This window comes from Seriola lalandi, unplaced genomic scaffold (assembly GCF_002814215.2).
Source record: "Seriola lalandi dorsalis isolate HSWRI2012SDOR001 ecotype SW California unplaced genomic scaffold, Sedor1 jcf7180002054454, whole genome shotgun sequence".
NCBI classification, from domain to species: Eukaryota; Metazoa; Chordata; class Actinopteri; order Carangiformes; family Carangidae; genus Seriola; species Seriola lalandi.
This window is the reverse complement of record NW_019525007.1, coordinates 155578-169714: the sequence shown is the minus strand read 5'-3', so window position 1 is coordinate 169714 and position 14137 is coordinate 155578. Positions and strand designations below refer to the sequence as shown.

The 14137-nt window shown below is 37.9% G+C and overlaps 2 protein-coding genes across 2 annotated transcripts; one reads left to right on the top strand and one right to left on the bottom strand.

Annotated features, from left to right (window-relative positions):
* Nucleotides 1–547: 547 nt before the first annotated feature.
* Nucleotides 548–8025, top strand: zdhhc15b (zDHHC palmitoyltransferase 15b). The gene is made up of 11 exons (XM_023411158.2): nt 548–809; nt 1240–1266; nt 1384–1478; nt 1586–1706; nt 2032–2101; nt 2436–2468; nt 2553–2673; nt 2868–3000; nt 3194–3320; nt 3626–3744; nt 5726–8025. Exons 1-11 carry the CDS (start codon nt 692–694, stop codon nt 5767–5769), a joined length of 1008 nt encoding a protein of 335 aa, XP_023266926.1. The 5' UTR covers nt 548–691; the 3' UTR covers nt 5770–8025.
* Nucleotides 8026–8132: 107 nt separating this feature from the next.
* Nucleotides 8133–14119, bottom strand: uprt (uracil phosphoribosyltransferase (FUR1) homolog (S. cerevisiae)). The gene is made up of 7 exons (XM_023411159.2): nt 13534–14119; nt 12021–12063; nt 11866–11935; nt 11555–11617; nt 10364–10525; nt 9517–9615; nt 8133–8353 (listed from the first exon to the last, which is right to left on the bottom strand). The coding sequence occupies exons 1-7, from the start codon at nt 13776–13778 to the stop codon at nt 8247–8249; spliced, it is 789 nt and encodes a 262-aa protein (XP_023266927.1). The 5' UTR covers nt 13779–14119; the 3' UTR covers nt 8133–8246.
* Nucleotides 14120–14137: the final 18 nt, after the last annotated feature.

The window sequence follows — 14137 nt, the reverse complement described above, 5'->3', positions numbered from 1 at the left end:
TTCATAAATGCTAAAAGGGAGCCCTATTGTAAAGTGTGCCACTATAAGACTCCCTTTTACCAGTTATAAATACTAGTTACTCATTAATAAATGATGATTGGTTTTACACTTTACAATAAGGCTCCTTTTACGAGTTATGAATAGTAATAAGTCATAAATAAGATTAATGAGTAGTGAGCATTATTGATCTTCTTATGATTTGCACGTGCTTTATCTTGTGCTCTATTTTCTGTGACATGCGAAAATCTCGTGTGGAAAATACCTCATATATTGAGTGTCTTCTCTTAGAATATGTCGTGTATGTAGCTTTTTTAAAATTATATTTCTTTATATATTTCTGAGGGGAAGTAACAGGATCAATAATGGAAGGTCCAGGACTTAGTTGTTGCTAAATGTATTATACTGTTGTCACTAAACCAAACTGGATTTGGGGGGTTGATGGGAGTTCATGCTTTGCTTTGGTTATGACACAGCAGCTGCTGCTTCCCTTAAACCCAGGCCTAAATGAACCGACTACATTAAAAGTTCTATTATTTTTATACTGTGATAAAACAAATTATTATCTCAGATAGCGAACCATAACGACGGTGCTCTGGTTGCTGTAGTGCGGTGAATCGCTCCCCGATGCCACTGATGGATAAATCCCAGGAATGGTAATCGATCGCAGACACGGGCAGCGGTTAGATGGAACATGGCTCTCTCCAGAGGTTTGAGGTGCTGTCAAAGGGTTTTCTCCTGGATACCTGTGCTTATTATAACCTCCGTGGTGTTGTGGTCATACTACGCCTACGTCTTTGAGCTATGTCTTTGTAAGTACGACAAACTGTGGTCCTTTGTTGTGATTTTGACCGTTTAAAGTGTAGACATCGCAGATTGCCGCACAGCAGTGTTGACAAAAATAACGATATAGACAGAGCAGGAGCTAGCAAAGCAGGCGGAAGTGGTATAGGGTGTGTGTTTTTATTTAATTAACGAAAAAGGTAGCTTTTAAAAAGTGACTCGTAATTTCATTTCTCATTGACGATAAGAGGTCAGTACTATCTGTTTAGTCATAGAAATACTGACTGTTGTTATGCCTCTGAGGTACAACCTGTCAACCTGGCTAGTCGTGTTAGCCAGTAAATGCTGTTCCTCTTTTGAATAATCAAACTCTTGTTAGTACAAACAGATAGCTACACTGTTTATTGGTCTTTAGCATCCGGCTTGTGTTTTTATGCTATTTTCATGTGTTTTTTACAGTTACACTCACCAACACATTGGAAAAAGGTGAGTTATCCACTCATGTTTGTGCTACAAGCACGGTGCCCCGCTTAACATTAAATTAACTTTTATGCCATGGTTCTTTTCGTGTGTATTATTGTGACTGGTGTTTTGTGCTTTCAGTGGTCTATCTACTAGTATTTCATGTTTGCTTTGTGATGTTCTCCTGGACCTACTGGAAGTCCATCTTTACCCCTGCTGCATCACCATGCAAAAAGGTATCTTGAACCCAAAGCTTGAACGTAAATTTATTCACTTGTTGTATTATGAGTAAAGTTTTTAATATAAGTGTGTTGCCGATCATGCTGCGTGTTTATTGCTCTAGTTTCAGCTGTCATACTCAGACAAGCAAAGATACGAGATGGAGGAGAGGCCAGATGCCCAGAAACAAATCCTGGTTGAGATTGCAAAGAAACTGCCCATCTTCACTCGAGCTCAATCTGGAGGTAGACTGCTGTGAAGTCATTTATATTTTCCTACATATGGTAGCTGTTATTCACTTACTTGCCATATCTCCAAACCACTGGGGTAACAAGGCAGGTACATTAGCCACAGTCCGTCATTTCGCACATAATCTGTGCGTTGAAAGCAAGTAGGAAAGGGCAATTAGCTTTGTGTGTGCTCCTGAGCATCCCCGCCCACAGTAATCAGCCAATGTATCTCTTTCATTAGTGCTGATTGCTAGGACTAAGTTCAAGGCTGCAGGAAGTAAGTGAAGGGTAAGCTCAGCTCAAATGTCGTTCATTCAACTGGCCATCCTCTTGTCTCCAGCTATCAGGTTCTGTGACCGCTGCCAGGTACTGAAGCCTGACCGCTGTCACCACTGCTCAGTTTGTGAAACGTAAGTCACCCTTTCCTCCCCAGTCCATTCATCTAGAGAGGTTGCCCTAGGCAAGGAGATATTTGTTGGCCAGGGGCTGTTGTGATAATTAGAAGGTGTTGCTTTGTTGGCACACTGTCTCTTAATATCCTAATGATCAATCAGAACAACAGTTTATCAAAAGGAATCAGCAGACCCCTGTAAGAATACAGGTAAGGATGGATGTATTAAAAACAGGAAGTCAAGAGTTTTATCGTGTGCAAAATGGTATTAAAGTATTTACTGCTTCGATAGTTGCTGTGTTGTCAAAATGATATGTAGAAAAAAATTGCCTTTTTATGTTTTTATTTTAAAGATGTGTGTTGAAGATGGACCATCACTGTCCCTGGTAAGTTGACTTGCCTGTATTTCCTTGTGAGAATAATTTCATTAATTAATTTTGTTCTGACACCAGAACTTCTTTTTCTTTAAGGGTGAACAACTGTGTGGGCTTTTCCAACTACAAGTTTTTTCTGCTTTTCCTCTCCTACTCCATGCTGTACTGTGTATTTATTGCGGCAACAGTCTTTCAGTATTTCCTCAAATTCTGGGTGGTGAGTGTCATTTGTCTAAATTATTACTCATGCTTATGTGAGATAATGCAGTCATATGACAAGTTTGAGTTGTAGATATTCAGCACAAAGGCACTTGCACAAGAACAGAGAACTAAATCCTTTGTCATAAATTATGCCTTTTTAAAGCCCATCATTTTTCTCAAGTTTCTTGTTCTCCTGTTTCTCTCTCCCAGGGGGACTTGCCAAATAGGCCCGCAAAGTTCCATGTCCTCTTCCTTATGTTTGTGGCGCTCATGTTCTTCGTCAGTCTCATGTTCCTCTTTGGCTATCACTGTTGGTTGGTGGCCAAGAACAGATCCACTTTAGGTGAGGGTTTACATATTTATTGGAAAACTCCTCAGATTCTGCTCATTAAACTGCTTTCTCATTGCCTAAATGACAGGTGAATCATTTGCTGGAGCTCTTTTTTTGTTATGAATGTAAGTCCTTTGTAAAAGTAGATGAGGAGAGTTGAAGCATGAAAACATATTCTGACCCACATGTGTTTTTCCTTTTCTAGAGGCCTTTTCAGCTCCAGTTTTTGTCAATGGACCAGACAGAAATGGCTTTAATGTTGGCATACGCAAAAACCTGCAGCAGGTATTTGGAGAAGATCGAAGACTTTGGTTCATCCCTGTCTTCACAAGGTGAGTTTGCTGTCAAGAAACAGCGAGCTAAGATGCATAATTAGCTGATTCTCCTCCTGCTGCTCATTTTGCATTTGTTATGCACTCTTGAATTTTAGACTTAGCTCTATAAAGGAAAAACAGAATTAAAATACTGAACCACCAGAGGACATCAATACCGTACAAGAAAGATGAGCATAGTAATTAAAATAATCACAGCTAATGAAGAAACTGTAGAATGAGGGATTGGATCAGTGGATGGGATTAGGTAATGGTTATCGTTCCTTAACTAGCTTCCGTCTTCTTTTGTACAATGTGCCTATCAGCCAAGGGAACGGCCACTACTTCCCCTTGAAGAATCGGAGTTCTGAGTCCCAGAACCCCTTATTAGCTAATGAGGACATGTGGGAGGAGTCAGATGATGGCTCTGAGGAAGGAAGCTTAGGTGAGTCACTTTAATTCTGTCATATTTATATTTCTACACACTTGCTGTAGTTCCTAGAATACAAATGCGTTTCAGTATCTTTGAGCTTCAGGAAATCAGTAATTTTCTGCATTGTAAATAATCTTTTTTATTCAAGTTAAAAATTAGACAGTATTTGCAATTTCAACCAGGACAGGTGTCACCTGATAAACTGGATCACATCTCTCAGAGTCTGAATGTTTAAGAGTTGAGTTTTTAACCTCAGTAAATGTAGCAGTTTTAGTGTTTCACCATAATATATATTCAATCCATAACAATATGGGAAATTAGTGGCAGCAGAAAGAAACATTTTGAATGTGAGCTGTTTGTCTTGCCTCTAAGCTTTCCATAGATAAGATGCAAGCCAATGCCTTTCTTGAGTAAGCAAGTTTTGCCAGGAATTTTTTAAAGTGTTGAATCCAGAGCTGAAACAATTACACAATTAACTTATTTCTCAATCATTACAAAATTAGTCAGCATCTATTTAGATAAATTGTCAATTGTTTAAGGCATTAATCAAACAAAAAATGCAAAATAATAAATAATCAATTAACTGAAATAAAGTTTATTAGTTGATAATTGATAAAATCATTACCTGCTACGTTAGTTGAAAGTGAAATTGTCTTTGAAAGAAAGTAGTTCACTTTAACTGTGTCACAGGAGAGTGCTCACAATTAAACCATAACATGATATTTAATAAAGTGAGTTTCAAACAGTTGCATACTAAAAAGGTGCAACTCTTAATGGTTCTTTTGTGCTGCTCTATGTCCTACTATGACCTCTATAATCTTAAAAGTATAAAAAGTCCTGTTAATGAGGTTATTATGTTAAATGATATGTTACCCAACTGGATAGTATCTTCACTTAATAAAACATGGATGACATTGTTATTATTATCACTGCTAATCTTGCTCTAATTAATAACTGTAATTTTTGTTTTGTTGTAATCCCCTGATGTACTGTATGTGCCATATTTAGAAACAATCAACCAGCCTACTGCTTTTGCCCTTACCTTTTGCTTCAGAAGCTGTGAGCTTTCAGTTTTTTTTCAATCCATTAAAAACTTCTTGAGAGACAAGACCTGCATAGCTGTCTTCCCAAAGCTCATTATGTGGTTAATCATTGTTTTTATTTGGTAATTTTCACCTCTCAAATGACTTTGCACTTTACTTGTGGTGAGGCTGTGAAGTCAAAACAAAACCAAAGATAGAAAGAGACAAATGCAATCCCTGCTTCACTAAAACTGTTCTCTCAAGCCTGACACAGCAGTTTTGCCCAAACAAAGGTTTATAGATTCCACTCCCTTCACGTCTAACATAAAAATGAATGCAGATAGTGTCAAATGAAGGCCTACATCTAAAAATTGCCTTAGTTGTTAGCAAAATTATTTCTCAGCTTCAGTAGTATATTAAAATGTAAAGACTTTACCTTATTTCATTTCCACTAGTTTGTTTTCACCAGTTTTAACGACACAAGAAATTGCTACCTGAACCTAGAAATACATCAATACATGCAACTGATATAGATCCATCCTACAACCCCAAATTTTTCATAACTCTCTCGATGTTCCATTCTTAAAGAATTCATTTAAAAATGACAAAACAAACCAGTGTTTTGTGTAGAAAGTCACCTTCGTACACTTTCTAGCACCTTAAGCGGTTGGCAGGACGACACACTTTAAAAAACAACTGAGGGGTGTGATTGTGAACGTTTTGTGCTAAAGTAATCGCACCAAACTGATTTGTACAGTATTTGTACAATTCCAGTGATCAGGAGGCATTACTCTGTATAATGGTTTGCTGTGTTTGGATTCTAACCATAATATTCTGCTACCACCTGGTGGTCTTGTGCAACACAATGCTAACTACTTTATGAGCTGAATCAGTTAAAACAAAAACTGTGGGAAAAAAAAACAAAACATTCATTTAGATGTTGAAATTTCTTTTCTTTTTTTTCATTCCAGTTGAGGACCAAGATCCGTCTGTTACAATAGAGATGGAGGAATAGTAATTTAACGTAAGGACAATTTACACTGGTACAGAGGATGTAGATTTATATTGCACACACTGTGTACCACGAGGCAAATGCATTCCAAATCATATGGATGCTCAGACAAAAAAAAATCTGAAGGGGGGCCAAACGAGTGGATTAAAGCCGGCATTTGGATTGTCATTGCCACTTTTACCCTGGCATTTTACATCGTGAAAAATAGAGGAACTCACTGGATGACCAGCGACAGCATCGCCTCTTCTCTCATGGATGGACAAACAACAGTATCAGTTTGATTCGGAAAAAAAATTGTCAAATATTACCTCACATACAAAAAGGCAACTGTTATTTACCACAGCTCCTATATTTGCTTCTTGTTGTTCATCTCAAGGCACAGGCCTCTGTGGGATTATGAATTACTGTTAATTGGGAAGCTTCTGTCTGGCACTGTGCTTTTTTTTTATATGCCTCTCTTTCAGTGTTGGGTTGAGTTTACAGTGTTGCACCTTTGAGCTTGGTCTGTGCAGGGTGGTATCTAATGTGACCTCGCACCCATAATCCCCCAGAGGTCTCTTCTGGTGATTCAGTTGTCTGGCCTCTACTGGTTTAGGTCTTGCAGCATATTTACATAATATTTTATTTTATTTTTTTCAATGAACCTAAGCATATTAGAATACCTGACTTAACCTGCGCCTTATTAATATATTTATACCTGTGTTTTGGGAGTCCACTTCTCCTAAGAATGTATCCAGCATCCTGCTTGTGAGGAGATTGTGCCAATGTTTTAGGCACCTATTTACGAAAGAACCTATCATATGTATGAACAGAGTATTTTATCATTAACTTTGAGTTAGAATGCCATTACCGATGTCTGATCAGACTAGTGACAGCAATCAAAACTAGCATACATTTGTAGCTTTGGTTCACGTTACGTTTGATAATTAAAGAGGAGAGTATCTCAGAGTATTATGGCAAACTTAATATAATGTTGATCATTTTTCAGTGGAATCCTAACCTGAATATACTCTATATCATGACTTAAATGCTGGTGGCTACAGTGCTGATTAAAATAAAAATGCACTGCTCAGTTTTGACTTTTAAGTCTGGGATGAGCATACAAAACATACTGTGATAAACATTTTTTAAATTAATTATCACAATCTTGTTTTCTACCATATCATCCATCCCTATTAAGATAACACTGCTGTGTGGATGCAAAGTGATAAGAAAGTGAAAATAGCTTTCATCATAGGCACAAAATCATGTATAGGAGAGGACATAGATTTTTCTATGTCTGTTTTTTTTTTTTTTCATTTTCGATCTTTTACTCATGCAGATAACTATATACATGAATATATATACTGTACATACTATACACGTATATACAGTATATGTATACGAATAATGACTGATCCTCATCCACTGGTTGGTAGAGTTCAGTGGTCTTCTGCAATATGATATTCAGATTTTTTACTACCTGTGTTTATGTATTTTGAAATTGTGAATACCATTGAAACAGATTCTCCTTATCAAGGGTGTTTGGTTTATGGACTTGTGTATTTAGCCAGTGTACTTGATTGAAAACCATTTCCGTCATTGAGTTTATCCATTTATCCATAATTTGTAAAATGTTAGGCCTTTATCAAACTTCTATGCTGTATGATCTTGACACTTTAACTTGCTTCATCAGATCTGTTTTTCTAATGAGTTGGGTAAGCCAAATCAAATGCTGCTCATATCTGAGAACTACATCGAGTCATTTATTGATTGAAGCTGTGTTGTTTTTATCTTAGGTATGATTCGGTATTTGAAAGCATGTATAAAACATTAGGAAAGATGTGGATGTTGAGTGTTTCATGTCGTCTTGTGTCTATTTATTGTTATAATGTTCAGCTTTTTTCCTGTGTATTGAGTTTACTGATTCATAACTGCTGCAGGCGGTGTCTGTTTATTTTGCTCCATCAAGTGACACTTAAACTATTGAAGCAATGTGCTTTTATCAAATAGTAGGATATTTATAAAATGAGAAGATGACAAATTATACCCATTTTGCAAACAGGAAACAGGAGTTCAGCATTGCTAGAGCATATATGGTCCCTTTTGAACTGTCTTTGAAGTATGTGATTGTGGCGCTTCCCTTTTTCAAACGCCTCTGAACCACCAAAAAAACTGACACTGTTTCATTTGCTGTTCTGTCTGTTAACAAATATAAATTCTTTATTGATTCATCAGTTGTTGTAACATGCAAAATAAAATGCTCCATGTTGAACTCTTTATATGGTTCAGTGTTGTTTTCTTTCCATAGCATGAGTATTCGCAGAAAAAAAAGCATTACTACAATTAAAATTATTCATTTTGTATCATTCTAGGAACTATGGAGATAATATTGCAGTATTTATTTTGGCACAACAAGGAGAACATGAGATACATTTAAATAAACAACAAAATATACTCAAAACAGATTGCCCCATCATGTTCCTCACGTTGTCCTCTGTTTAGTCAGTACCAAAGTACCTCTGTCCAAAATGTGTCGGAGCCACTGGGTGAACCTCTGTGGTCAAGATGGTGATATCTGGGAACTCCTGGATTATAGATTTGGCTCCTAGAAGAAAAGTAAAAGGTGTTACTTATGGGATGGAGTTTTACAGGTATTCTAATGCATTACTACTGTTAGGAGTTGGTGAAAGTGGTAGTTGAAATTGATGCATTTGTGATTTAAGAAACTGGCAGCCAGAATTAAACTTTCTATGGTTAGGTTGTCATGAAATGTGGTACAGAAATGAACTTGTCCCCAGAGGATCCTGTTTACTTTAGTGATCCCTCAACTTTTTGCTGAATGCTGCACTGCATAGCCAAACATTTTCAACTTGCCCCACATTGAAGCTCTTGACAGGCTACTTCAAAAACTTGTGACCACATTCCTGTCAGCCTTAGCTGCACTGTATTAAATGAGCCTTGCTACTTACACTACTTGAGGTTGACAAAACACTGCAAAAACAAGTTCAAACTTCATATTTACTTAAGTGTTAGAGTAAATACTCATAATGGATGGTGTGCTAATTCCTTCAGCATTACATAACATTATCCTCTCAGTATGCTTACACTGCAGTAGCCACTAGGAGGCTTTAGATAAATGGAAGTATTAAAACGCTTTTTTTTGTTTGCCTTGAAGAAAGTCTATGGGGTTATTAAAATCAACAGACTTCATCCTCTTAGGAGAATTAAAGGGCTTAGAAAATGTTATGGTAACATGCCCTTCAGATTTCAATATCATGTTAAAGTGGAAATTTTGGCTCAATGATGGCAGTTAAAGAAAGGTCAAGGGCTTAAAAAAAAACATTTGAAATCCTTCTCTGGGACACCATGAATATCCACATTAAATGTCAAAGAAATCTGGCCTGTAATTGATGGAGAGACAACTCCCAACGTCCACAAATTACCCCATAATTTCCAATATTATATTTAAATCCTTAAAAAATGTTTTTTTTTTCCATAACTATTTATATATTTTTTTTTTTAAATTTAAATAATGAAATTTCTTAGTTCATTAATTTAACCATTGCTGTTTGAACTGCTTGGCAAAACTGATGATTCGCAGCGCCGCTCAACAGCATTGTGGTTACAAGCAGCATATTGTATAAAGACAATGATACATCAGGGACAGAAGTGGAGAGGAGACTGGGGACTAAGAGCGTGGTCTGGTGGGTAAATGAAAGTAAATTGGCAATGAGCTGCACTTGCAGTGAGCTGGCTGCAGTGGTATACCGTGAGGCGTGGAGAAGAGGCTGAGGAGGATAATATGTTTGGGCTGCACTCCGTGCTCTATCAGCACCCTCACCGCTTCAATCACTGTGTTCCCTGTACCTGCAGACACAGGAAATTCAAGGTTCAACATTTGATTCACATTCCACCTTTTACAATGTCACTACATTTGCACAAATAAAAACTGTGCTGAAGCAAAACTTTCTCACTCCCCCCTTTACAATAAATCCAGTTAATTAAATATGATAAAATGCAAAACATTTCAAATTAATGGCATTACAATGTGACTATTTGCTTATAGCTGATGCATTATGTTAGCATCAGAAAAAGGTAGTGATCTTTGTGCTGATTGATCTGCCCATGAGTCTGGGAACTTGGCAGGCTTTAATTTCTGACCCTGTTGGCATGCATCAATGTAACCCTATGGTCCATCATTCTGACATAATAAAACATACTTTCAACCTGGCTTGGTTGACATCATACTTTTTTTTCCAAAAACAGAGCAGAAAAATACTGCTTTTTGGCATTGGGAAACCAGAGCTATTAAGATACTATTTTTGTTGGCCCTCATTATGCTATTCAGCAGCTTGGTGGCTATCTCCCAGGCAGTGTATAATTTCCACCATGAGAGCTATAATTATCAGAACAGTGTGAATGGGCCTGTATGATGTGGAAATGCAGGCTTGGTGTGAAGGTCAACGCAAGGGAGATTTCTCAGAACAAATAAATACATGGAACTGTTTTTGCATTTGCACAAACATGGGACATCTCGACATTTAAGAGCTTCTGAAGATGGTAAACTGGAGTCATCAGCAGCATAATAAACTCTGCTTAGCCCTCTGTTACTTACTAAGGATGGGGTACATGAGCAGCACTTTTCTTCTATACACGTCTGGGGGGAACTTGGCGTAGTAGACCTTCGCCTTCTGTGTCTCTTCGTCGCTCTGGATGAGGATCTTGCCAATCCGGATGGAGCGGCAGCAGTCGCGGAGACCCTGCTCCATGGCCTCACCTGGGGGGAAACATACAGAACACAACTGGGATCAAGATTTTGTCCATTTAAATAAATGTGGTTTTTGGAGCCACTGTTCCAGCGTTACTTTTTTCATCAACACTGATTTCCAATAACCTTGCACCTACATGTGATGTGTGTATGACTATGCCCTTTGCAGTGAGGCACACAGAAGGTCATGTCCAAACAAAAACTTGAAGGGATTCTTTTTCACCAGTTCTGTTGCAGTCCTCTAATGGTTCGTGGTGTACTGATTGTTGTGATAAAAAATATACTTGAAAGAAAAAAATTCAAATTCATAGTTTATGATATCGACCAAATTCAATGGGTTCCACCAAGTATTTGTGTAATCCTACTGACAAATAAACAAGCAAACACACAGGCACAGGTGAAAACATAACCTCCTTGGCAGAGATGATGAATAACACTTATAAAAGTCACTTAAGTAAATTAAATTTCGTATGCCTCTGAACACAAACTCCACACGTGTTGAAATGTCACCGTTACCTGGACTTACATTAAAAACAATAGGTGCAGATGTTTCAACTTGCATTATAAATTGCCGATGTGTTGCCTTCAGATGTAGTATTTAAGCTGCACTGTGTCGAACAGGCCTACATTTTATATTTCAAGACCTAACATTACTGTCATAAAAGGACGTTACACTTTTGCATATGACTGTGATAACAGTCTAATTAAATTTGAAGGAGAAAGAACGAGAGCGAGTCAGTTCCACTGACTGCAGTGTCTCCACAGAACATGCTCTGCAAAGTACAGAACTGTATCTGTCTCATAACTCATGTAACATTTTTCTGATATATTATTTAGTACTCATATGATCAATCAATTTCACTGAGGGAAAAGAACTGCTGATAAAAAGAGTAATCAAGCGTACACAATAGCCTGTCCAGATGAATAAGTACAGAACAGAATGTACAGCATCAGTGCACAGTTGGCAGAAATATAATGGCACAATCTTTGTGCCATTATAGAAGAAAAGACCCTATTTTGGTAGGTGGTTTAACTTACCACTTCTCATAATGCTAACTCCACAGTTGCCTCTTTCAAACTTGACACCTTCATACTTGTACCCTGAGGGGGAAAAAAATTAAGAAGGAACATTTAACAAATGAAGCTGTTCTGAACACGCCCACTCAGTTATATACTATGATGCAGGTAAAACACTAAAGGATGGTAGCCCTGCATTTATTTATGCATTTATGTTATTGTAATTGGTCGACCCTGTCCTGGTCGGTCCAGGAGGATTGCACACATTAGAGCTCAGATTCAATGTCCAACCTTTAAACTTGACCTTTGTTGTTAGAGAGAGGCGTCCTCACCTGTTGGTGTGGTCACAGTGCACTCTGAGTAGGGGAGCTGATTCAAGCCCTCTTCAACTACAAGCCTGATCTATTGTTGGACAAAAAAGTGATATACATTTTATAAAACTTACAGAACACACTTACATTACATAGTAATGAAGTCGTGATCTTACCAGTCTGTCAGCACAAAACACAAAATCTCCCCTGCTGGTTGTCCTGAAAAGATAAATATTAGCTTGATTAGATCAGTTGAGGGTTTTGGACAATACTTAGCACTGCTCCAATAACAGTGATCTCTTTCAGTTTTAAATCTTTACCGCACTGTGTGGAACTGAATGGGGTCATCCCTCTCTGTGTATGGGTAAGGTAATATGAAGTAGTAAGGACACAAAACTTTTTAAGAATAAAAAACACTAACCTTCTTTTGATGTTTGTGCAAGGTTTTTTATGTTTTTATTTTAGTGCTGTAGAGCGTTCATAAAATTGTGTAGTTGAAATTATTATTGATTATGACGGGGACTAAGAAAAAGACTTTAACCCCTTAAGATGCTGTTTCCTTTAATTGTCCCTTTAAGTCTCATTTTATTGCACAGTCTTGACTGTATCAAATATACTGTTCATCTCTTATCAGCTTGTTCCATGTCTTCATTGAACCTATATAAAGCCCACACAGAGTGAAATATTAAAACCAAAGACTCTATGTTTTTTTTAATGAATGCATTATTGTTTAACATGGAGATATTTTACATGTCTTGCTCAAGATTCCCTGAAATTCACCATGACATATTTGAGTTGCTGTAAACTTTGCAACGTCTGCTGGAAATTGAAATTAAGGTCTGTAGGTTCGAAAAATGTTTGGCTGCATAGCATGAGTAGTAATGACTAATAAGGTGAGCATTGGCATTGATACAGATCAGATATCAGACTGGTGCATCACTACTTCACACACCAATCAAAATTAGAGCCTACTATTACCTACTACACAGTATTTTTGATAGTTATATGAGATTAGAATTAATAATATTTTAGTCAGGATATGTCTTTAATGTTGCCTTTTCATAGAGTTAAATGCTGCCTAAAAATCAAGTGATATGATTTCTTTGGCTTCTTAGACTGTTCTAATCGAGTGAAATAAAGAGTTATTGAACTTCTGCTTGGCCATCATATTAATATCACTGAGGATATTTGTTTTTTGTATTGACCATACATTCACAGATTACATTTACTATTTCATGTGAGTACTAGAGCTGAACAATATGCAAAAAAAAAAAAAAAAATCACATTGCAATTATTTTGGCAGACATTGCGATTGTGATGAGTCACGACAATATAAAAATGACGATGATATGATTTTTGATGGGTCTTGTACAAACTAGCATGTTCCCTTACGGTTGGCACCGCTGTAGCACCACAATGCTTCATTGATTATATGTTGTGACACATTTTACCTTCATGAAAACCACTGCAGCTCCTGCGCTTTGGATAGTGCACTCGGCCATAAAGTGATTTCGATAATATTTCGATTAATTGTTCAGCCCTAGTGAGCACATAACGTTTTGTCTTGAAATTGAACTGGAGGAAATGAGTTTTGAATACTGTAATAATACAAGTTTGCAACACGACCACCAGATTTGCTCCTGCGTATCGTTGTGGTCTGTATGTCAAGGTGGAAGAGTGGGGACTCACTTGTCTCTGATTATAGTCTGTAATTCACGGATCTGGTCGTTCAGAGGAAGCAGTTTGAGCTGAGGGCCCAGGTTATCCTGGCTGACTGGCTGCGCGGTTGGATCACTTGGTTCAGGGCTGGTCAGCACTACAGGGACACTGCTGCTGTTGCTGTTGCTGTTGTTATTGTTGTTTGCAAACCGTACTTGCTTCATCGGGTGCTCCTGTCCACTGACACCGTTCACATGCTGATCATGGCACAGCATCCTGACTACGAGATCAACGGGGTTTCTCTTAAAACTGTGCTAAGGCCAGACACCGTTTCTTGACCGATCGACCCACTTACTAGTGATTCCACCGCTGCCTGACAAAGACGAGCAGCCTGACAACGTGTTTCTTTAGCTTCGACCCTTGTTTTGAAATGAGATTATCCGGCTCAAGCAGCTACAGGATGGGGACCACCCATTAGGACCACATTCACAAACCTTTAGATACTCAACCACGTCGTGTTAAAATCAAACTAACGGCTGCTATTTCCTCTGGTGTTACGCAAAGCTGCTGCCCCGTGCTCGCCTGCTAGCTTTGACACTGACAGCGTTGGCGAAGGCCGGATATGACGTAGCCG

What these genes read in the sequence shown, in the direction of transcription:
- zdhhc15b (XM_023411158.2), top strand. Translation starts at nt 692, where the DNA reads ATGGCTCTCTCCAGAGGTTTGAGGTGCTGTCAAAGGGTTTTCTCCTGG. An exon ending in CACTGCTCAGTTTGTGAAAC is followed by an intron (nt 2,102 to 2,435) that starts GTAAGTCACCCT and finishes TTTATTTTAAAG; the next exon opens with ATGTGTGTTGAAGATGGACC. An exon ending in ATTTCCTCAAATTCTGGGTG is followed by an intron (nt 2,674 to 2,867) that starts GTGAGTGTCATT and finishes TCTCTCTCCCAG; the next exon opens with GGGGACTTGCCAAATAGGCC.
- uprt (XM_023411159.2), bottom strand. Translation starts at nt 13,778, where the DNA reads ATGCTGTGCCATGATCAGCATGTGAACGGTGTCAGTGGACAGGAGCAC. An exon ending in CAGACTATAATCAGAGACAA is followed by an intron (nt 12,064 to 13,533) that starts GTGAGTCCCCAC and finishes TTATCTTTTCAG; the next exon opens with GACAACCAGCAGGGGAGATT. An exon ending in AGTTAGCATTATGAGAAGTG is followed by an intron (nt 10,526 to 11,554) that starts GTAAGTTAAACC and finishes GTTTCCCCCCAG; the next exon opens with GTGAGGCCATGGAGCAGGGT.